We start from the raw sequence: 24745 nt of genomic DNA on the forward strand, positions 1-24745 counted from the left end.
AACTCTGGAGGCAGGTATTTCAGATATCTCTGGATTAGATATTTGAAAAAAAGCCTAAGTAAGTAAAATAAGTGAAACCTTTACCAAAAAGCACAGGCCTTTTGAGAAACCAAGTAGCATTATTTCTTTTCACATATGGTAAACATATTCCAGAGAAGCAACACAAGCAGCAAAATATAAAAAGAATAAGACAAACATAAAAATAAGAAACAAAAAAATAAAGAACAAAAAACCCACCCCTTTTCAGCAATTCTAGACCACTCTTGCCCAGTGTAATCCAGAGAAAGGGAGAGGACACAACAGCATTGACATGAATGACTGCATGAGCAATTCCCTTAGTGGGGCTTACTATTACTAGTAATATACATATTAATAACATATACTTCTCTAGTGCAGTAATTTCATTCTACCTTTACTGTTACAGAATCAGGGTACAGAAAAGTCATCAGTTGTGGTGGGTTTTGGTGATTCATAAACAATTTTGTTGCATGATGTTTGCTTAAAAAAAATGAACAAATGTCATTCAGGAGTAATTAAAGAAATATTTCTGTGATCTACAGCTTTGGTAATTTTCTAGATAGAACTCAAAATACAACAATAATTAAAGCATGCTAAGCTACTAAGAATTCTCTCATTTAGTAGTTTGATCTGCCATTGAAAAAACCTGCTTAATCCATAACTAAATACCTAATCCAGTTCTCTGTGGCTGGATTTTCACTGCTTTCCTGCTGACCTCTGGGAGTACACACCCTATTTCTGCATACAACCAGTTCTGGTCACTTTGCTGTACACCTCAGCCAAATGTTTGTAAACTAAAGTGGGGCTTTTTTAGACCACCCTTGGAGACTGCTACAGTGGCTGAAAAGGAGGCCAGTTCTTTTTTTTTTTGTTTTTTTTTTGAAATCTGAGAAATTTCCAGTCAAAATCAAGCAATAAACTTTCTTGATTAGCAATAGCTGCAATCCATCCTACACCTTCATTTTTAGGAATAATCATCTCGATATTATGACATTCCATAACGTACTATTTCATTATCATACTAAAACAATAATCACATTAGCAAGGTTCCTGTCTCCTTTCCTCACATCAAGAGCTACATGCAGACACTCCTTTTAATTGCTTCCAGAGAAACATCTGGTGCTGCCTATAAAAATGTAACCGATTATAGTGCATCTCTGGGTATACCTGACCACTTCATACAGCTTGTACAGACTTGGTTTGGGGAAGCTGACAAACTACTTCAGCCTGAACCAGAGCTGAAACAGTCTATACTCACAAACAACTGTAACAGTTCTTCTGATTGCAGTGTGACAAAAATATAGCTTTCAAAAATATGCTACAATCTGCCACTTCTGAAAGTTGTATGGATACTTGTGTGGTAAGTATTGGTAAGAGTGACATTCAAGACATCAGATATGGCTCAAACATTTAATCTAATGATTTAGATTTAATAAGAACAATGACCATTACATCTGGACAGATAAGAACACAGAAAAATTAAGGTAAAAAGGCAGTCTGAGGCCAGCCTAACCACCATAAAGCAAATCAGAATTGTATTTGTTGGAAACTTGCATTTGATAAAGACGAACATGTTCAAGTTTAGCTATCTTAGGTTTTCACTGGCTTTTGACTGTATTGATACTGTAGAAGCACTGTACAAAGAGTCATCATTTCCTGAGTCTGACATTTTCTCTTTGGGGGTTCAAAGATTCAATCTCTGCATTATTATATTGTGAAAGATACGACATATTTTCTGTGACTGAGTGCAATGTAAGATCCTCATTGATAATCTGTTGGGTTCAAGGTGAAGCCTGAGTGTTGGTTTTAGCAAGACCTGGAACAGCACTAGTATAGCTTTTAGACCAGTAGGAATTTAAGAAAAGCAACACTGGACCAGATCAAATATCCATCTTTGACAGCAACCAACAAAAAAAAAAAGAGAATGCAAGTGTAGGAAACCATGGATATTCTCTCATCTGTGGTTTCACCACTTCCTATAGAGGTGACTGCTCAGATATGCAACAGTCCCAAAGCAATTTTTCAGATTAATTTGTTGAGTCCCATTATGAATTCATATAAATTTCAGTATGCACCGTATCCTGTGTCAAGGGGTTTTGTATCCCAGTTGTGGATTTTGTGAAATGCAGCATTGTTAGGTTTGTGTTGAATCTTCCAGGTGTTAACTTGTTTTGATATTTGTCAGTTCACATTCTTCAGTGGATAAAACAATTTCTCTGTATCACTTGCAGTTTTATAAACCTTCACTTTATTCCTCACTACTCATAACTGCAAAGCATTTATCCTTCATGCTGAAGAGTCCTCTCTGTGTATCTAGTCACTGATCCTGTGTTGTTAATAATTGAATTATTCAGCTGCTTAAAAACAAGTAAAAACCTCTCTAGACTGGTTTTTACTGCATCATTGGCTTGTAACTCACCTTGCAATTATTCCAGCTAATGACTTCATCATTTTGAGGCTGACAAGTCAGAGTAGAGGAAAATTAAAACCCAAGCTGTAACATATTTAAAATGATAAGCAGATTTGAAAAAAATGGAGTGAATTTATTTAAATGCATTTCCACTAGAATTCTGAGCTCATCTATTTAGACTGGTTTTTTAATACAGAGGAAAAGTGAAGCAGGAAGTATATCTGTCTTCATCAATTCATTATTCACCAGGGATATAGAGCTATGATTGCCATTTGCAGTTTAACAACCCCAGGAAACTCTGACTGTAAAGAATTGTGTTGAAAGGGAGAATGAAACACCATTTCAGCTTGCATTGATAAAATTCAAATCTGTGAGCACATGACCTTTGCAGTTATGTTGCAAGATGGACACCCATTTATGGGAGTCTTCACAAGAGCAGAAGCTACACCACATCTGTGTCTGTGAAAATTACAGAAGTTTGCCAGTCTAGAGTCAATAACAGAAAGTTCACTGAGCAAGTTGTGTTCCAGGAAAATATGTGCTAGCTATATGCCAAGTGGGATGGTAAGCCCAGTACCCCTTGGGGTAGTCAAGAGAAGCACATGGTTTACATACAAATTACCAGATGAGATGGAAAAGCATGCACATGAAAAGAAGATTATAGTAAAGAAGGGAAAATAAGTCCCAGAGAAGATGTAACCCCCCTGATGATCACGGTGGCATTGATACAAAACTTACCATGTTCATCATCGGTTACTTTGTGATTACCATGCAGCTGGCAAAATAAGTAGCAAGAGCTTATACAAAAGTTCAGAAAACATATTTTCCTTACCTTTATGGCTACACGGGCCACATTTATGCATTTATAAGTTAACCTTTTGTGACTAAAGTGTTACAGAGACAAATAAATGGTCTTCTATGGGTTTCAAAGCATTTTACTCATAACCTACAGAAATTCCTAGCTCTGCTTCAGAAATTTACAGTGTACTTATCCCTAAATGGGCTTCTTAGTCACAGTTGCATCCTTCAAAATTTCAAAACTGCAGCAAGGGATAAGTTTAAAATCCAACACTGATAACATTCTCTTGGACCAATAACACCAACATGATAAAGGAGTTCAGCAATGAATGAGTCGAACTCATTTGTTAAGATGTGTGGAAAGCCACTTCATCAGAAACCAATTGAACACGACAGGAGCACTCACCAGTGACTGCCGGAACAGGAAACACTTCCTTGGGTCAATCCCACAGGCAAGGATGGCAGCAGTGGTGTCGAGGATGTTTTGGCGCAGGACAGCTGGCTCCTTGGGCATGGTGAGAGAGTGCATGTCCATAATGCTATAGAGCACTGAGCTGCACTTCTCCTGCAGATTCACCCAGTTCTGAATGGCTCCAAGGTAGTTACCCAGATGAGGGGTCCCAGTTGGCTGGATACCAGAGAAAATCCGATCCACGACCATATTCTGTGACAAAGCATTGGCAAAATTAACACTTTTTTGGATGTTTTTTTTTAAATTTTTATTTTTAAACAAATTCTTTTCTATTTTAAAGTAATTTTAAAAGCCTCATTTATGCTTGTCTCTTCTCCTCTCCTGCCAGCATATTAATGTATAAATGACCTCAGAACCGATTGATGCAGTAAGTCAAAATACTCTATCTTACAGCAGAGAGACTGACAACTACTCTAATTCTAAGCTGTCAGACTGCATATGCAGACTGCATGTATACAGTTGTAAACAAGATTGGGAAAAAGATGGTCTCAGAAACCAAGTGGTAGATTCTTTCATCTTCTTTTGCACCAAAGTTGTATGTTTTCTCTTTAGTTTCTGTATCCACACATCAGTTTCTATATCCACTCTGATACAGACACTTAGGGTCACAGTGTAGAGAAATTAAAAAAATTTTATTGTAACCTCATGCAATATCCAAGTATATTGCCATCTTAACTCCCATGAACACTGAAGTCTTATTTTTCTAGTTGCAAAGAACATTTTGAACAGCCCTTGAAAGAACAAAGGTCAAAGAATAATGGAAGAGATCATCAGAGTTCTGAAACTCTCAATTTTGGCAGCAACAGAATTTCTAAAAGAGCTCTTCAAAGAAATACAGCTATAGCTCAAGATCACACCTGAAATATTGTCCATGCATCAGGACCAGTAAAATGTCAACACTGGAAAAGAGTTCACAGAGAAACAGCCAAAAAAGACTAAGAAGCTGAAGTTGTGAGGAAAGATTAAAAAGCTTGAAACATGTATAGCTTGGCTAAGTGACAGTTACCATCTTAGAATGTTTGTTTTCCTGCATCACAGCCCTCCATCTGACCATTTTCTCAGAGCCCCAAGCTGTCAGCATATGATCAATTACCTCCCCGACCTTCCCAAAGAATTCCACCATATTCAGAAGTAGCTCAGCAATGTTTTATGTGAAAATGCTTGCCACATGCCAAGTTGCAAGAGCGTGCAAGACTGCTTAACTTATAAAATTTGGTCCCCTCCACCAAAGTAAGTTGTACAACACAAATTCTCAGAATCAGTTGTGTGGCAGGATCATCAACTTCATGCTTGTGACTGCATGATTTTTTTCCTGCTAACTTTTATAAGCAACATTGCTAACTTAGCAGGAAGAATTTATTTACTGATGTAGTCTGTTTTCTTTACTGTGAATCTCTTACAAATGTGTGTGGGAGAAAAAAAAAGACTCTACAGCTATTAAACCACACAAAATGGCAGTAAAAGTCAAGGCCAAGTAACATTATTTTCAAATGTTAAAAAAGGACTTCAGATTGACTTAATTCATTTTGACTCCGACTTGAAAAAAATTAATGAGAAAGTGTTTCCAAGTGGAATAGGACTTTTTTACTTTTAAGTACGATCTATAGTTCAGAAAAGCCTAGACCATTTCTTTCTAAATTTGCTGAAAATTTCCCTTTTCTTTTAAAGTAAGCTTGTTTTTCAGATCAAGACAATTTTCTTACCCAACATTTAAGTATTTGTGCTGACAGATAAGAGCAGCTTTGGGCTAGCTGCCATGTTAATTTCTCCTGCTCATATAAATGCCTACATATTTAAGTCTTGATGGCAACTCCTTCACCCGATCCCAAATACCTTCTTGACTTCTAGAACATTCCTGAGTCAGTTTCTAAGTGTTCTTGGAGAGCCTCCAGCACAGGAGCTTTGAGATAATCACTTGAAGCAATGAAAAGCACACCACTTCTTCCAACAGCAATTCCAGTTTCCAGTTCTTGTATTCCAGTCCTCAATCACCCAAGTGCCTCTCTTCTTCATTACACAAAAATGGAATTATGATACTCAATCTCTCACTTGGCATTTGATTCCCTCTTTTCCTAGGAACCTGCATCAGAGCATTTCTCACCACTCACAGAAACCCACTCACCTCCCACTAAGCTACTACCTGGCCCAGGACTGCAGCCAGCTTCCTGTTAACACTGAGAAGGGCCAGGTGCTCTCCTACAGAATGAGGCATTCAACATTCCAATGTGCATAAATGAGATTAAGTCTTATAGAAACCTGGGATTCACTGGACTTCAGAGCTGTACTTCTATTACTAAAGGCCTAGAGCAGCTGTTAGGCAATGCAACAGGTACTTTACAGGTATAACATTTGTCTTTTGCTTCCTGTGTTCCTTAACCAAGACAAGAAGTCTTGAAGCAAATAGTTGACAACTAACATGGTGTTCTACCCCTGCTGGCATCCCAGAACAGTTGGTTGGCTGTCAGAGCACAAAGCCTTTTTTCATGTCCATGTCTCCCCTCACAAAGTTCATATCCTGATGCTCCTTCCCACAATTACTTCTCCCCACAGTACTGCTTGCATTCTGGTGCCCATTTATATGCCTGTTTAACAATACTCTTCTTCACACACCATACTTCTTACAGCCCTACTCCATTTTCTTATCAGACAATTTCATCCCTCCTGTATTCTTTTCTTCCTCTACTTGTGCTTTATACCCCTTGCTTCCCCAAAGAGCTCTTACATGCAGCTCTTGATATACAGCTCTTACTGTGTATCAAGACATTAAGAAGGCACAGAGAATGCCATGTTAAGGTTATTACTAATTAAGCTGTTACGGCCTTGACTCCAGTGACTTTATATAAAACATGTTTTCTATCTGCATGGTTATAAAAGCTAAGAAATGTTATCATGTAGCAGAAAACCACTATAGCCCCACATCAATTAAAGTATGTTAGGATGACCACGTTAAAGATAGTGCAGAAACTTGCACATCTTCCTACTTTAATCTAGTAGAAGACAGCATCACCTGAATATGTCTCCTGATGTTACTGCTGCTTTTCCCTGGGATCCTGAAGCTGGTGCTACTTCAGTGCAGGAACAGTTCTACTCCCTGGGGTAACTGTGTGTTATACCAGAGCACAGGAATTTCTGTGCAGTCAGCACAGATCAGCTCATATGCCAATACCTTGACCCAAAAAGTGCTGACACCCTGAGTCTGTGGAGAACAGTTCTGTCTAGAAACTTTGTTGGTCCCCAAGGCAGACAGACTCCGTTCCCTTGTAGCTGCAGTGCTTGCTTTGCATGTTTCCCATAACATGTTCATTATCTGCCTTTTCCACTTCTCAGGTCACTGTTTAGTCTGTAGGAAATGTTACTATGAACATATTGGATGAATTGGCAAAACTGTGTCCCTTAATATGAGTATAATACACTCAATACATAAAAAGGCAATAATGACATTTAAACAGGAAGTTTGAGAATGTCTTTCACCAGGAAAATACAAGACATCAGAGTCTCAGCATACATTGTATGTTCAAGCACTGTACTAACTCCAAATATTCAAAGGCTAACAATGAGCTAACGAAAGGTACGTTTGTTGTAATACTACATTAGTTAGCATCTGGTGACACACTACATGTTGAAAGGGAAACACAAAATGTACAATGTCAAATGGACATAGTTTCATATAAAGAAAGAATCAAGTTCTCTATCCATTAAAGAAAATACCTGTGAAAGCAAGTATGACATCTTTAATGGTGCTTTGTATGTTCAAATGGTAAACAAATACTTACAAAAGGTTTGCTCAGTATAGGGGCAATAAATAACAAATGAAACATTAGAAACAAACAGTAGCAGTATTATATTCAGCCTAAGCTCAGCAATTACTTAACCTGATATAGAGAATTCACAGAAATAAGTAAATCCAATAATGAAAACTGAGCTAGGCTGAACCTGAGTAAAGCATTAGCAAATCCATTACAAATAACAAACCCATACTGGCTCCCAGCTGAGGGACCAGTTGACTAGAAGTCTTTCATCTTTAACTCCTTTGATTCCATTTAACAACATAAAGCACAAGAAGTTACAGCAAAGAGAGTGGCATGAAATATTCCATTGTGTTAGCAGAAGCCTATATTAAAAAAAGCCCACACAAAACACCCTCAAATGAATCTTGGATTTCTTGCACTAAAAATATACAGAGAACATTGCTCCTCTGGAGAGAGTTTATGTTCCCTGTTTGTTCACTCCGTGAGAAGCGGCGGGCAGCATAGCAGCGTGGCAGGGGACTTCTGCCTGGTACCATGAAATCATGGGGCTGGAATGCACTTCAATGGAGCTGTTAGGTCAGGGGATGGGAGCTGTGTGCTCCAAAGTACTAGAGCTGGAAAAGGATAAAAACAAAAGGAGTGAAGACTTCCCAATGGAGCAGAGTGAAAGCCACAAGACATGCAGCTCCAGCCCACAGGCACTCACTCATTCAGACATCTGTAGTAAGCACAGTGTGAGCCTGCTGTTCGTATGTTTAACTCTGTGTGGTGTGTGCACCTACACCAGTAATGCTGCACATCATTCCTCATGCCTGTTAAGCAGTATCTGACAGATAACTTAGCAGCTATTTGTTTTCTCTCTAAAAGACCTCTGCACGGCAATGCACCACAGTGCATTTCTCAGCTGCATTACCAAACAAAGCTTGGCCCCAAATCCATAAACCTTCAGGTGTTCTCTCACCTAACCTCCCTTTTGTCATGAGATAAAAAACTGCTACTCCTTATACTGAAACAGTATCAAGATCCAAATACTCTTAAATAATCAGGAATAAGGATTGCATCCTTATCCCAGAGTAGGATGGCCAAAGTTCAGTCCTGCCATCCTGGAACATGGCCATATCCATTTTCAATGCCAAACAGGAAAGATGACAGTGTCCAAAAATCCAATTCCGCTCTCTTAGACCAAAGCAGAGCTTTACTCTTATAGAAGGAGAGCTACAGCTATCAAGGCCACAATTCAGCAGTCAAAACCACAATCATCCCCTCTCATGAGACAGATGTGCCAGAACTAGAAGACACACCAAAGCTGATAAAGGAAAAGATCCATACAGATCCAAGCATCCCATGTTACAGCCAAATCTTGGTGTCCTCACTATACACTTCATGTTTAGCTTTATGAATTCTGTGACTGCAGAACACAATAATTTATTTACCTGTTGAATACACATATTTGCCTGGTACAGTCAAGAAAAAACTGCATCTCAAATATGTAGTAAAATCAGTTGTGAAACAGTTCCCCCTTTACAAAGAGTTACACTAATAAAATCATGTGAAAGCATTCACAAGACTGAAGTTTTCAGAATCTCTATTCTTTACAACTTCACATAAATATTGCCATCATGCACTTGAAATGACAGCAGACGAGCTACAATTATAAGGTAACCTTATGCCTATGCTCTCATCTCTTTCAGGTTTTAAAAACAGAGAAACATAGCACCCGTTCAAGGAGGCAGGAGAAAGCTAACAGTAGACAAACAGTTCTCAGGATTGTTTTCTCCTTTTATTTTGGCATAGGCATGTTATGAAATTACATAAAAGTATACATAAAAATGTGGCTGGTTAGAGTCCAATTAAGAGCTATTGTTTAACACAACAAACCATTAAATTATCACATTAATCCTGCCCTAGAAGTACAGAGGTGGTGCCTGTCAGCTTGTCAATCTAGCCAGTCATGGGGGAGACAGACACATCCTCAAAATCAAATTCCAAGGAGGCTTTTGCTAATTATATTCTTGGAGTGACTGAAGGTAAGGACAAAGCTTTGAACTAACTAGTTTTTGTCAATGCCTTTATCCCAGCAGCCTAATAGATGAAAGACAGGCTTATACCTTCATGTATAATACATTTTATAGATATTTTAATTTCTAAATAATAAAAAGACTAACTCACAAACTCACCGTGGGCTGAAAAAAAGCAAGAGATTTTAGATCCAAACCTCACAATGATAGAGAAAATTGTGACACTATTACAAGAGCAGCTGCAACAGAAATCACCCCCCAAGCCACAGAAGTGGTTACTATTCACATGCTATAGCATTCAGCTGCTCTGCTTTATTTTAACAGCCATTTACTCGGGGCAGAACAGGTGAAGAGCCAAGTGAGATCTGCAGCATCAGAGTTAATTCTAAACACAGGTGGTGGGCACGACAGAGAGGGCAGGAAGTCGACAGGAGAATCACTGCTGACATGTAGGACAGGGAAGATTGATGGCTTCCCTCTCTAGTTTTCCCCACTGTGTCGGCACGCAGGGGGTGGGGGAAAGGGACGGAGAAGCTGCTGTGCTGGCGACATAACACACCACAAGCCTCCACAGCACCAGAGCTGATTAATGACACTGGAACGACTCAGGAAACAGCAAAGGATCATTCACAGACTTTGCTCTTCTTGCTATAATTTTATTCGTGGGGGTTCATTTTGCCCCAGCTGTCCCAAACTGAAGCAAGTTCAAATTTGCCAGACAAAAAGAAAATGTGTAAGTTGAAGGGAAGAAAGCACAGCATAAGCAAACACAGACATGCATAAAACACAAAAACTGGAAAATCTGAAATTTCAAACATCAAGATCCTCTCAACAGGGATCAAAAAGGGAAGAAAAATAAAACCAGAACAACACAACCAAAAACTCGCTCTAACCCCAGAGACAAAAGAAATACTTTGGCTGACAAAAGCCACCAACTACTGCATCTTTTGCATCTGTCTACAAATTTTTTATTTCCCTTATTAATACTTTGAAATTTCAAAACTCTGGTTGCTAAAATAATATGCTTGTCTGTTATGAGTGGCTTAGCAAAACCTGTCTTGAGACAGTTATTAAGCAGTAAAATGAAAGGAAGCCAGACTTTACAAGCTAAAGCATAAATTTTAAAGCCTAATTGGGACAATTTAAATATTAATGTTGTTACAGAGGAAAAAAAATGAAGGGAAAGGGAACTTAGGAGCAGTGTATGCATTACATATTTCACTTCATTTATTGTTTTTAATGCAATTTCTTCTCTGCAAACTTGCTGTAGAAACTTTTAAACATGTTTATTTTGATATGAGAATTCAATATGTCAAATTAATCTGGTACAAATGCTATTTCAACATGGTTAATTCTTAAAATGAGAGAAAGACCTAACATTAAATTAGAAAGAAACATATTCATACCAGAGCAACTTTTCAGATAAATAGTTTCTGAGAAAAGATTAACCTATTGCCCAGAAACTGAACCAAATTAAGATTTAAACAGCACTGCCTAGTATCCCTCTTTTGAATGTCAAATGCACTCAAACTTCAGTAGGACTTTAATATTTATATTTCAAATGAGAAACACATTTAAAGGAGGAATATTTACAGTACATACTAAACCCACCCTATAAATTTAACTCTGCCCTCTAGGGCTAGCAAAAGAAGCCAGTGTAACTGCGGGTGGGTCAGGCTGCCTTCTCACGATGCCTCTGTACAGATGACTCATCAAATGGCTCCTTTCATGTGGCTCCCTGCAGCCCGCAAGTGGATTCTCTCATTTGCATTATGAGCCCCACGTGCACTTGGGGTGCTAATGATAGTCACACTGACAGTTCCCAGCTTTATCTACAGCAGCCTGCCACAGTTCTGCCACACACCACAAGGTTCCTCTGCACCTGAGGCAGCCACGGACCCTTCCCTCCCGTATGGAGTGGAACAGGGATACAACCTCTGCTTAGGGACCTGGAGGCAGGCAGCAGCCTCCTGGCTCAGAAGAGCTGGCTCCAGTTCTCTAGGACAAGAGACCTCTCTAGAAGCCTAGGACAAGAACCTGTGCTAACATTTGTGCAGAGCTGGTGAAGGAACCAAGCACTGGGTCTGCATGCAGCCAACAGCAGTCACCAATCCCACCCTAAACCACGATGCCTTCCTTAGCGAGGACACAGCCTGGGGGTTTTTATTTTTTGTGCTGTTCTCCACATCAACTTGAAGGACAACATGTGAGAGCTCCTGTTCAAAGCTGAGCCATAACCAGCTAAAGAACAGGTCCAGTGCACACTGAAGCATGTACCACTTCTGCACCTCCTGGGTTTCAAAGGTGTGCACAGAACTGCAATTAACAGCCTCATGCTGCCTGACGCTACCTTAACCCTGATTAATGATTCTCAAACCATTTACTTGCCTTTTTAAAGCTGGGGCAATAAAGTTTCTCCAGTCAATCTATCTAACTATAGACATTAACTGCAGGTCTTATCAGTCCATTTCACCCAGGGTAGGTGAAAGGCTAAATGAATTCATAACAATATTTTTAACAATTACCACCTAAGGAAGGTAATCAGTGCCTCACTGACAGGAAGCTGCAGCAGGACCTAAGCCTGAACTATCAGCAAGAACATTGTGACCAGACAGGAAAGGCAGGAAGGTGAGGTCAGATGGACACACACACGCTGCTTCCAAAACCATCAGATGATGCACTCAGTGCTCAAAAGCTGAAAATTTTTGTCAGTTCCAGTACTGCAGGCATTGCTTGGAAGAGGTGGCATCAGGGAAAAGGAGAGGGAGAAGCAGGACAACCTTTGTTACACTGTGAAGAACACCTCTGAGATACAAATCCATATAAAAAGTAGTTTACAGTTCTCTGAAAAATGTGTTGAACCAGCAACAGCTAAAGTTTTCAGGCACAGGTGCCCCCTGGCAACAGCTCCCTAAAGCACCCATCAGGTCTGGCTTCCTTCTGATCCCACAGAGCACATTGCCATGGGAGCACTGGGCCAGTGAGCTCACAGAGAACCTGTGTGACCTTACAGAGTTATTCTGTATCAGTCAGCTCAACTTCAGCTCCTGGCAAAATACAGGAACAAATAACGAACCTCAAAGAAATTACAGAAATAGCAGAAGACAGCATTATTTCTCAAGAATCAGTGCCTCTCAAAAACTCTAATAGCCTCCCACAGGACAAGAGATGCTAGAATAGAGAAGAAATACTAAAGCTTATATCCTGATTTTCATTAAGTTCCAACACTTAATATCTCAGTTTCCAACAAGATAAACAGCACCTCGAATACAATATTATATGCTGGGGGTGAAACTGGTGCGAAAAAAAATCCCAAAAGCCACTTATTGATGGCTTACAGTGACTGAGGAAAGATATATCAAATGCAGTTTATCAGGGTTTTGTGCTGAGTCCAGTATTATTTGATATTTTTGTATCTTCAAATACAAAATTTGGATGATGAAATGGAGTATTCATTAAAAACAGACAAAACAAAGTTGGAAGGATGATAAGAGCTCAAAATAATCTTGACAAAGCAAAGAAACAGTTTGAAAAAGCAGAATGCTATTTACCAGGCAAAAGTACACAGATTTATACAGAAAAGTGTACTCAACCATACAAACACAGGAAGGAGAACAGCTATCCAGGCAACAACTAAAGAACAGAGTCTGGGGTTTGTAATATTTCAGAAGGTGAGCAGAATCAATACCATACAACTGCAAAACCACCACATTTATAAACTACACCAAAAATTGCACAGGAATATATGAACAGGATGAAAATCTAGGAGACAGAAAACAATTTGCTCATTTTACTCAGGATGAAGATGGCCTCAAACCACACAAGTTGGATAGTTTTAGGTCCTGTATTTCAAGAGTGGTAGAAAGAGGCCATAGAAGTTCAACCAAGTCCAATGAGTGACCTGAATAAAAAAGACTATAGAAGAAAGTTCAAAGAGTTCTTAGTACAGTGGATGGAAGACTGTGAAAGTGTTAAAAAAGCTGTTAAACAATGAGCTTAGGATGAAGTAAGAAAGATTCAGATCAGATGTAAAGTTTCCAAGATTAAGAAAAAGAAGGCATTTCAGAAGAGTGCTTAGAGAAGATTTGAAAAAAAGTAAAAAAAAAAAAACCAAAACATAAAATGAAGTGTTGATAAAAACGTAAGGGCACTTTATTTTGGGCCAGGGGAAACACCAGATCACTCCAAACAGGGTCTGTCCTAGTCCTCTGAGCCATAATGTTTCATAGGCATGATTAAAGTCCAAGTGAGATGACCAAAGAAAATGGAAAAGGAATCAGAATTCTATTTAGATAGATTAGATCTCATGGCATTTCAAGATTCAAGTCCTTCTACCTGTATTCAAAAAAAAAGTAAGAATTGAGGCCTTTTCACTGATAGCAGCTGAATACTGATAGGCTTTGAAAAACCATTCTGGGTTGTTGAAAGATGGGAAATACAAGTGAACATTTAACACTTTGTAAACTGGTACATGCCCACATCTAGAAATGTACATTGCTCAACAGAATAAATGTAATAGCAAAAAGTGAACAATTAACATTTATTTTGCTATAAGATACATGTGAAACTGTCAAAATGCAGTGAAAAGGCTAATTTCTAAATTACAGACTATTTGATATATGAAAGCTTTGATGTGATTTTAATATATTATACTATTCTAAGTACCAAAATCTTAGCAATCTTGAATATAAACAAAACAGAAAGCTAAAGAATGCCCTAAATACTTCCCTCACAGAGAAATTAGAGTTGTTTTATGTTTTTGATTGCAGTAGTATCCAAATCTCTTAAAACCATCTGATTGCTCTTGTTCTTTCTCTGACCTCTAGCTGAAAGAGATTTTATTGCATTTTTTAATAAATTTTCTTCAAGTGAGGAGTCAGCTTGCTACTAAGATTGTCCTATGGGATATAAACAAAGAATATCAACTTACATCTAGAGAGATGTTTTTTAAAAAATACTTTTTGTTTGGAATAACTACTTTTCTTCAGAATATTGTCCTAGAAACTCAAAGAGTAGTTCATTTCCTTTCCATTATTTTATTTGGCAATTTCCTGTAACAAGGAAAAGTTGGCATTATTTCACATGGGGACAAAATTAACACTGCTGTTCAAAAACTTTCACCTTGTGGTTACAGCATGAAATTCATCTCAGGTGAATAGAAAAGTTTTAAAACCACCTGATGGATGTTGAGAGGCTTTAGAATGCGGAAATCCCAGTAAATTCCCTAATGATGCACACATGCACAAAAATGCTACAGCTAGTCTTTCCTGTCTATGCTGGAAAGAATTCTATGAATTTAAATATTTTAGACATAATAATCACACGTGTATAAGAAACTTCTAGAGAATTTTAAAAACTTTTTCTGGATATAGACAATACTCACAGACTCATTTAAACTGTTGTTATCAGTGCAGGCTGGTCCTGAAATCACCAGGCTGGGCTGTTTCCACAGAAAGGACAAACAACTGGTGAGCAATGGATGAGGGGGGCAGACACAAGTGTTCATTTGTGTCCAGGTCAATATGATGCAGCCAAGTGAGGTGAGAATGGTGACAGCAAACTGTGACTTGCTTATTAGACAGCTTGAACCCAGAAACATCAAATGAAAAGTTCCCTAGTTTGTGTGTGACACTCACTGCTTTGCTTGTCCCAAAGAGATGTTCCTTGCTAACTTACCTGTACTATTCAAACTGGCCCACAGAAAGCCAGGCAAATCACCAACTCTCATCTTGGAGGTACCCTGTGGAATATATATCAGTGTAAAAAAAGCCAAGGGTTTTTACTGTTATTACCCCAAAGATGTACTATACTCCATTTCCTTTGGGTACTGGCAAGTATTCTGAATACTGGAGACTTACAAAGTTCCATGGTCAACTGTGAAAATGTCCCTCTGGAGGGAGAGACAGCACCTCTGGCTGTTGTGACCTGGCTTAATACTTGATGAACAAGAGTCAGAGCACTGCTATTGCTTTAACTCTGCAAAGATCAAAAGTGTAGATATCGTAAAAAAAAAATACCCAAAAAAACACTGCAGTGGAAGTGCATGAAGGGCAGAATGTGAACTCGACTGCAGAAATTACATGGGCTAATTTGTTGCCAGCAGAGATGCAAAATGAGATTCGGCCAGGAATTCAGAGGGCTGGACCCCTCATTCCCTTTGCATAAGCAACAAAGAGGCTTTGAAATGTTTAAAACTGTTTTGTTCTTCCATGAAAACGGAAAGCACCCTATGGGTGTCTATTAAGTAAAGTCTCTCCACATCTTGGCAAGTGTGTGATTTCAAGAAAAATATTTGCAAATGGATAACCCAATTCAAGAAGAAGTCAAAGACCACCTTTGAAAGAAACTTTGATGTGGCTATAAAAAGATTATACTTAGGAAGGATAGCATAACGTGGTTCTGTTGTTAAAAGTTTGTACCTCACATATTTCTTTGCTGTTTTTCATGTAAAAAGCAATGCTGGCAAGCAGAGAAGTGAAAGCCCATGAAACGCAGAATTAAGGCAGAATCCCTGAAAAGAAATGCTCCTGACTGTTGGATAAAGACAAAACAAGCCATTTAGCAATCTTCACTGCCAAAGGAGAGGGATATCAGACCATCCATAAGTGTGAAAGCAAATGACAAAAATAGTTGCTATGTGAATCTAAGGTGAGATCATCAGGAAGCCTGGAGTCTTTTATTAACATGGAAATGCTGCTGTATCTTTCCCAAGGTACAGCTATCACACACAGATTTCAAAGTCAGAACTATGCACCTGGCAAAAGGAAAAAATGATGGTGAGACTAGGAAGTTGTGAAGACATTTGCAGTTTACTTTCTTTTTTAATGCTGTGCAACAACCTTCAAATGGAATTAGACAGTCAGACCCTGAGGATGACACTATGCAGATCGATATACAATAATTGATTGACACTGAGTGTATGTGATCAGAGACAACAATGATGGGATTCAGAACAATGCATGTTCCATCTGTCCAAATGGAGAATGTATACTATTTCATCTCCCTTCAGATTCTGAATACTTCTGGGAATTGGAAGCATCGTCCAGAAGCTCTGAGCTTTAAAAATGGAAATACAGCACTGTCCAGCTCTAGGATCTTTCTGCACAGGAATGTAAATATTGACACCCACCTACATATATGAACAAGATAGGCTTACCACATTTTGAAATACCAATTAGAAGCATTTAATTCACCCTCTAATCTGTACTGTAAGGCTCCAAACCACTTATCCATAAAAAATGCAGGTAGTCTAGACAAAAAGAAATTCCTAGTCTGAACAGTTATGAAAGTGTTATTTAAATACAAATGATGCATAGAAGGGTTTTATCTGCCTGTTACAAATATAACATCCTTGCAGTAGTTTATAACATGAACTACGTGCAACACCATGAAAACCCCTGAGGAAACCCCTATTTTTAAACTTCACACAACACTTCTTCATTCAGCTATTGTGCAGACATTACTGAACCACCTGATCAACTTCACCACTCTATTGCTTTGGCCAGCTCCAAGGAGCAGATGCATGTCCTAGCATAATTCAAAGAACTTGAAGCTAAAAGTAAAAACAGATAGTTTGTTTCTGGTAGCAATCATGACATTTTACCACAAGAATGAGGGAAATGAAAATGTAATATATATATTTCATTGTCTATTTTTGTGTGCATACATATATACAAATATGTATCTATTTCCTCTCCTGTGCAGCAAAAATTTCAGTGCACTCTCAAGGTGGATAACTATCTCTGGGGGCAAAAATAAATTTAATCTTGTCCAGTGGATGTACAGATTTGCCTGACACAGCAGAAAATTATAAAATCTGCTATGTGATTTGTTTGAGTTGGGGCCTCCAAGAACGATGCTGTTAGTCAAGGGTTCAAATAATCAAGGGGAAAGCAATTTCAATTCACTGATTACAAAGAAAGCAAAACTCAAAAAATATATGATCTAAGGTGATTTAAATGATTTGGGGCTTTTCTCCACTTCAGCTTCTGATCCTGCTACAATTTGAGTCAATTGCACAAAATGTTTGTTCACCTAACACTAGAGTCACAGTGTAAACCACAACTTGTGTAATGGAAAAAGTAATTGTTAAGTGTCTAGAATAGCACTGGCTGTATTAGTAAATGGAAGTTCATCTGCCAATGAACCAGCATCAAAATGGGAGTCCAGTCTCCTGTCTAGATACAGAGGTGATCTGCTACAGACTGACTCACAATGCTTGTTCAGCATATGAACTGGAGAAACTCACACAAAACTTCAACATCCATATGGCCAGAGTAGCATCTTTCATTAAACTTACTGTACAAAAACAGGTTAATAAAAACAGAACTCCCTCAAGAGAAAGAACAGGCTTAGTCAAGACACTGAAAGCAAGGGCCAGAGGGAGAAAGAATGGTGGGACTTTACCCAAGCCCTGCCAAGATGCCAGAATAAAGGGCTGCTTCCTGCTAAAACGATCTGTTTTTGCCAGATTTTATTGTTACAACTGTGGAAATGAATAGGACTAGTTCACGCCTCAAAGATTCCTCATTTCTGCGTACAGTGGGGCTCTCTCTGTGCAGCTACAACAGTGGTCAAAATCCACTAGAGACAAGGCACTAAGCAAGGCAGATTACAAGAAGTCTCTCTACAACTGTAAGTTTAATAAATCTGAGGAAACCTGAGATCTTTCAAATCCAGTGAAAACCCGAGAAATGTATATTCTCACTGTATACTAACTTGCCTTCTGCTCTTAAAGTGATACAAAAGCTAATGATTTCATTCTTGCATAAAGAACTATTCCACTGCTTTATCTGAAAGATAAGCCAGTTTCCCCAGAGGGTTAAATATATTATTTAGGTATTATTAACCATTTATTTATTTGGCTATTTAGTGATTAGAATAAAAACAAATGACTGATTACGAAAAACTTCCATTCCAACCTGAATAGAAAACAACAAAGGTTTAATCCAAAGGCTGGAATATGTTGCTAGATCTAGTTGATAAGCATCTGGGTAACTAAATAACTTCCAGTATCTGTGCCCAATAACAATAGTAAAAAATGTCAAAATTCAGGAAAATAAGAAACTGGGGGAAAAAAGGTACCAATTTCTACATATGAATCCACATAGAGGTGACCTTAATGGAAAAGAATTTCTCAAATTACTTAGACCTTTTCTAAAGGTCCTGTATATTACAGTATATTGAACCAGCCCATACTAGACACCAGGAAACATCAGGGTCTCTGCCGCCAAACAGGCATTTGCATTTCCAGCCTTTTTTCCTCAGTTAAAAGCACTTTGCTACTTCCAACCCTCACGCTCTCTAGAAGAAAGAGATGCAACCCAGGGGACTGTCACAATCATATATCCAGGGCAAGCACTGAAAAATCTGCCTGTTTGTCCATCAATCTCAGCACACAAGTGTCTGGACAGGCATTCTGAAGTTGCCCTGCTGCAGTGACCTGTGTATGTTGCAGCTTGTTACATGCACCTGGGGATTCATTTCATTTATGGTTAATAAAGTGATGCATATGTGACAGCAACAAATTTAAGATGGGAACATGGATGCTTTTAAATCGTTTGCATTTCATTCATAGCACATCTGAATGATACTGAAAATTGAGCTCTCTCTCCCACTGTAGTTTTGACTACAATATTTGAAATCCTTAAGGATTAGAGTCTAGTAATTCTAGTTACTTCCTTTCTCTGGAGCTCAAATGGTAACTGTAACTAAAAAAATTGAAGATTTTATTTGCAGTCTTGGGAAAAAGCATTTTAATGGTCTCCAAAACAACCCTTCAATTTTTACCTAACTGCCTTTTTCACAGCCATCTTTGTTAAAAAATATGAAACATGACCCATCATTAACACGAGTAGCACAGTAACCATAGAGTGATCAGGTGGCCTGAATACAGAAGGAACAATACTTCCTCAAAGAAAGTAAATCAAATTTCACCAGACCCAAACAATCTGAAGATCTATTAAAGTACTGACAATACTGGCCAGAATCACTGAGGTTTACAGAGGCCCAGCAAAGTATAAGAAGACCAAAAAAGGAAAAATGGCACTCCCATCTTCAAAAATAGAGGAAAAGAGGAGCAGTCTGGGAGGTGGTCTACATAGCATCAATATTCAGTGAACAAAATCCATCTTTTGAAATTCCCTAAAAGATAAGAAGAGGGAAACAACATCAAATGTGGAGTTGTTAAGAACAAAGCATGCCAGGTTAGTCTAACTCTGGTCTTGAGACTCATTAGGCTGCCACAGTAGGGGAAGATGCAGTGAATGCCTCTTGATTTTAGCACCAACTTTGGTCATGAACTGTAAAGCAAACCAGAGAAACTGCTTTCAGGGATCTATACTGTGGTATTTTTTAAAGATATTGACTCAGGTCATAAAGAAACAGGTAAACTCCTAAATGAGCTACTAAGTTTCCTTGGATTTGAAGATCTTGTACTTGCAATGGTCCTGACTAAATATTCACCAAAGATATTTTCTGTGCAACACTCACCAAAAGGTAGGAAAAATAAGACTAAATTCTAGCACCAAAGAAGAAAGGATTTTGTGTTAAAAAAACATAAACCCTTATGACTGAAAGATGCAGTTCTGTACCACTAAAAGAGAATCCACTTTCTGATGCATCACTCCTGTGAAAGTTGACAAGAGATGAAGGTTGTAGGACATCAAATGTACAGCTTAGCAACAATAATATAGCCACTCTAATAGATGTGTGAAAGGCAGGCAAGGCTTTCCTACCGAAGAGAACAACTCGGGTAGGAGAAAAGGCAGCAAAATGAGAAGTTCTTGTTTTCTTTGAAAGATATTCTCAGGAAGAAAAGCAATACAGGTATTGGAGTATGCTAATAAAATAGTGATAGCTACTTTGATACTAGAAAAGAAAAATGCCAAAGACATCCTGACTTCTTGAAAGCAAATAATTCTTCCAGCTGAGTGTCTGGAAAGTGATGCATGAGACCATTAAAAACAAGACCTTGCCATTTTTCTACTTCCCCTTTGCAGTCAGGGTGAAACTTAATCCATGCTTTATCAGGACATACACGAACAACTGACCGACTCACTTCAGATTAAATTTTCCTACTAACAGGCTATGGCACAGTTGGATTTCTCATGATTTTAACAGTAATTCCCTGGAGTACCTGTAGTTGCCATTTTTAAGAGAGTCTCATCAAAGAAACAGACTTGATGAAATGACTTTCTATAACCCTGGCTTAGAGAGCACTGAAGAACAGTAAATTAGGGAATTTGAAAATAAGCTCTTAAAAGTCAAGATACCCCAAATGTAATGAATCTCTCCAACAAAACATTACTTTCTTCTCAAGCACATTTATTATGCCTACAAATTTTGTGTGCTAGAAATATGGACCTTGTGGGTCCCTTCCAACTTAGAATATTCTGTGAATCTGTGAACCAACACTAACTTTGGGGTCTCTTTTTGTTGTTTTTATTTTATTTTTTTAATGAAAACATTTAAAGAATAACAGGAAGAAATCACATTCTCAGACCTATCGCACCTTTAAGATATCATGGTAACAGCAGCTACATCATAAAGCACTTGGTAAGTAACCTTGACCTGACAGGTGAGTCACAGGTGGCAAAGAAATGCACATCAGAGTAAATATTAAAATACAACATGAGCCATGTTCACTCAGAGCAGATTTCCTTACCATGCAAAATAAACCAGATTTTTTTGTTGGAGCAATGAAAGCAGGGGAGGGCATCTGTTGTGATACTAAACAGAGCCAAAAGAGTCACCATGTGCATTAGAAGAGATAGATATATTAAAATCCTTCCAGTATTTTTCAAAGAACTTTTGAGTTAATGAGTGGTTTGAAGTATCTTTGCAACACCTGCTTTGGCAACATATAACAGGGACAGTGTAACTGCTCAAATTTTAAGTGTTACAAACGTAGGAAGATTTTGGCACACATAAATGAAAGTAAATCAAAGCACCTCAAGGCATGGAACCACCCCACAAGCTTATTGAGTATGCCATATTGAGATTCTTTACCTCTTCCATATTGTTACAATTCAAGCAGTTATACATAAATGAATTCTGAAACAAAAATATAAGCAGAAACCTTACTTCTGCCTCACACTAACAACCAGTAAGAACACAGTTACTAAGTAATAATAATAACAGTTATCAAATAACAGTTATAATAATAATAATAACAGTTATCAAAGCTTCATAAGGCATAACAGGTTGTTCCTCTTGCTTTCACTGTACCTCTCCAACAGAAAGGGCAGAATCAAGGTCATTGGCATGGTATTAGCTGCTTTGGAATGTAATGAAATATGCCTTGATTTCTTAATTTTAGGAATCCCGGTTCTGAAATAGTCCTGCAATGTGTAGTTTACCCAGATTCACCACCATATACACCAACTTCTTGTGCAATAGTGTGTGTTACAGCTTGATGTGCTCAAAATATCAACTCCATGGCTGAGCATAACACAGCTCACTTCCAGCAAGGTCACAGAAAACACAGATTACACCAGGAACCCGAAAGGAATCTTTGATCTTACACTTATCCTATTTGTCCTCACAAGTAACATGAGACACATCTACCCTGGCAACCATTCTGAATAATGTGTTCCATTATTGAAACATACCATACCATTCAGGATTTGGATGACATGCACAAAGCAAGATTTTCATGAAAAAGCCAATTGTCCAACTACAGGAAACATTCTCTAAAATGATGCAATGTTAGTATTACTGCTATCAAGTTTGTTCATTCACTTTAAAAAACAAGGCTACAAGCTACAGAAAAATTTAGATTTCTAAGGCAAGCCATTCATAGATGTAAAACTATGAAGGAGGCTGCCTACAAACACAAGGTCACTGAATGTATACCTACCTGACTGATTGCTTAGGGTTACATTCCAAAATACAATCAAAGCAATCAGTTGTTCCTTCACTTCAATTTTCTAATAGAATGGGGGAATGAGAGGGAGGAAGGTTCCTGATTGTTACTATGAAAATCCCAAATCTATCAGAGAAATTTAAACACTACACACCCCTGATGTCGTGTAGTGGGAGGGGAGGGGCTGACATATATCTAGACACTCATGAGGTTTGGTTTTCTCCGTCCTGCTAGAGAATACAGGAGTTTGTAGCCAGCAGGTGTATTTAAAATCGAAAGAGAAGAAGCAACGACCAACGCTGAAACCTCGCACAACGCCCAGCGGTAGCTCAGCGATTGAACGACGGCCAGGACGCCGGCACTTGCCGGCTCAGGCCTCCGTCTCTCCCGCCGCTCACAGAGCCAGAGCCCCTGCGGGGAGCGGAGCCGGCGAGAACCAAGCGGGAATGGGGAAGCGGGAAGGGGGAAGAGCGGGAAGGGGGAAGGACGGGCGCAGAGCGCGACTCCTCAGCGCCGGTCCGGCCCCGCCCCGCGCATGCGCGGAGCCGCCGGCGGCACGGGGCGGGATGGCGGCCGGGCGGCCGCGGCCGGAGCGCGTGGCTCGTCCTAGAGCGGGCTCACCGGGAAGCGGCGGGGCAGATGCCCCAGGCCGGTTACCTGGCCGAGGGTCCCGCGGTGTAGGGCCCGGATCAGGCCACTCGGTGTCGCCATGGCAGAGGCGAGAAGGAAGAGGAGAGGGGGAGGGAAACAGAGCAGGAGCCCAGTAGAGTCCGCGCATGTCCCGCAGGCGCGTTGCCGGAGCGGCCGCTAGTGGGGCGCGGCTACCGGGAAGGGGCGGCGCCGGTGTCGACATTGGCTCAGGCCGTGTCCTGGTGGAGGGTATCGCTTCCCGTTTTCCATGGGTCCTGGCTCTCCTGCGGTTATCTTTGAAACGGCGCCTCTCAGCAGCGCGTCCCATCCGAGGCCTCCTCCGTCCCTGCATCCTCCCGGCCGCCTGCCCTTGTCCACGGCAACTCTTCCATGAAGAGATTGCAGCGTGGCCGCTGCTGGAAAATGCGCACCTCTGCTCGTCCTATCAAACGAACAAAATTCACAGAACCGCCCCAAAAACTGCTTTCTGCCCTCAGTGTGCTCTACTCTGCCTGAAAGCCGAGGCAGAAGCAGCTCTCAGTACCTCAGAAACGGCATCTCCCCAAATCCGGTCTTTGTACCATGTCTCCCATTGCAGCAGGTGACAGAACCAAAGCAAGAAACACCGAAGTTACTAGTGAGGTTTGACCAGCTCCTGTAGAAGTTGAACATCAGTCCCTCCTGTCAGCTTCTCTCCAAAAGGTGTCTGGTTCAATTCCCAGGCTGGGGATTGAGCAAAACGCTTTTTGCCAGTGTTCGGGTGATGTGGAGCCAAGCTCGTCTGCAGGTCTGCAAACATCTGGGACTGTGGGAATCTGCTGTTGCAGGCTCCAGGAAAACAAACCACCATCAGGAAAGAAGGTGCACTTGTAGGTCTGTTACCAGTGGCACTGTGCATTGGACCAGTGATTATTTCCAGTAGCCCTCTTCAACCCTGAGGATATTATTAAGGGATGTTCCCAACTCTAAAATCTAGGTTTAGTAGTTAAACCCACTTTAAATTTACATAACTGTTTATTTTCACTTTGATGCACTGGTTAGTGACAATTCTTATATTTTAAAACCACGCATGAAGAATGCTTAGTACATAAGAGCATAATTCATTTACTTTCCCAGGCACTGTTCTGATACAAATTGTAAAAAATTGACTTTGATTTTTAAAGAACTTTAACTTGAACCCAGAAATTGTGCATACTTTTTTATCAGTTGCATAATCACTACAGATATTTTTCATAATTTGAGCTGAAAACTTCTATATGTGATGTCCTTTTTTGATGGTTTTATTCAGTGTTTCAGCAAAAATGTGTCATTCATTTTTGTGAACATAACTAGGCAAAAATGGCAGGAAACTTAATGTGGGAAACATCAGGGAAGAAGCTGAGATATTGAATATGTTTTGAGATTTTCTAGTTCTAAGACCAAAAAAACCTATGGCTGCTCCACTAATGTGAGACTGAAGATTTTATATGTTACAAGAAAATATTAAGATGATTTTTCAGTTGCAGATACTTTAAACCAAAAAATCTTCTCCAGTATGTTTACCAGAGAGAAAGCTTTCAGGATATAGTGAATATCAATATTAAAATGTGGTTATAAATCAGTAAGTTAAATATTAGTTTGAGTCAAAAATTATGAAGAAAAAAGCTATGTAGAATCCAGCAATTAAAAACTAAAGAATGAAGATGAAGTTAATACTACTAAAAACATTAGTGCTCATTTTCTAGGTTATTAGAATTTGAGTTAATAAATGGAACAGTAAAAGGTGATACTTTTTAGACTTTTGTG

The 24745-nt window shown here is 39.2% G+C and overlaps 1 protein-coding gene across 1 annotated transcript in view; it reads right to left on the reverse strand.

Annotated features, from left to right (window-relative positions):
• WARS2 (tryptophanyl tRNA synthetase 2, mitochondrial) overlaps positions 1 to 23634 on the reverse strand; it is a 43390-nt gene extending 19756 nt beyond the window's left edge. Inside the window, 5 exon segments of the mRNA XM_079310207.1 lie at positions 3633 to 3890; positions 22988 to 23137; positions 23141 to 23211; positions 23214 to 23252; positions 23255 to 23634. Coding sequence (XP_079166333.1) covers positions 3633 to 3890; positions 22988 to 23137; positions 23141 to 23211; positions 23214 to 23252; positions 23255 to 23312 — 576 coding nt within the window. The 5' untranslated portion in view covers positions 23313 to 23634.
• Positions 23635 to 24745: the final 1111 nt, after the last annotated feature.

The sequence above is a fragment of the Erithacus rubecula genome (assembly GCF_903797595.1).
Source record: "Erithacus rubecula genome assembly, chromosome: 1".
Taxonomy (NCBI): Eukaryota; Metazoa; Chordata; class Aves; order Passeriformes; family Muscicapidae; genus Erithacus; species Erithacus rubecula.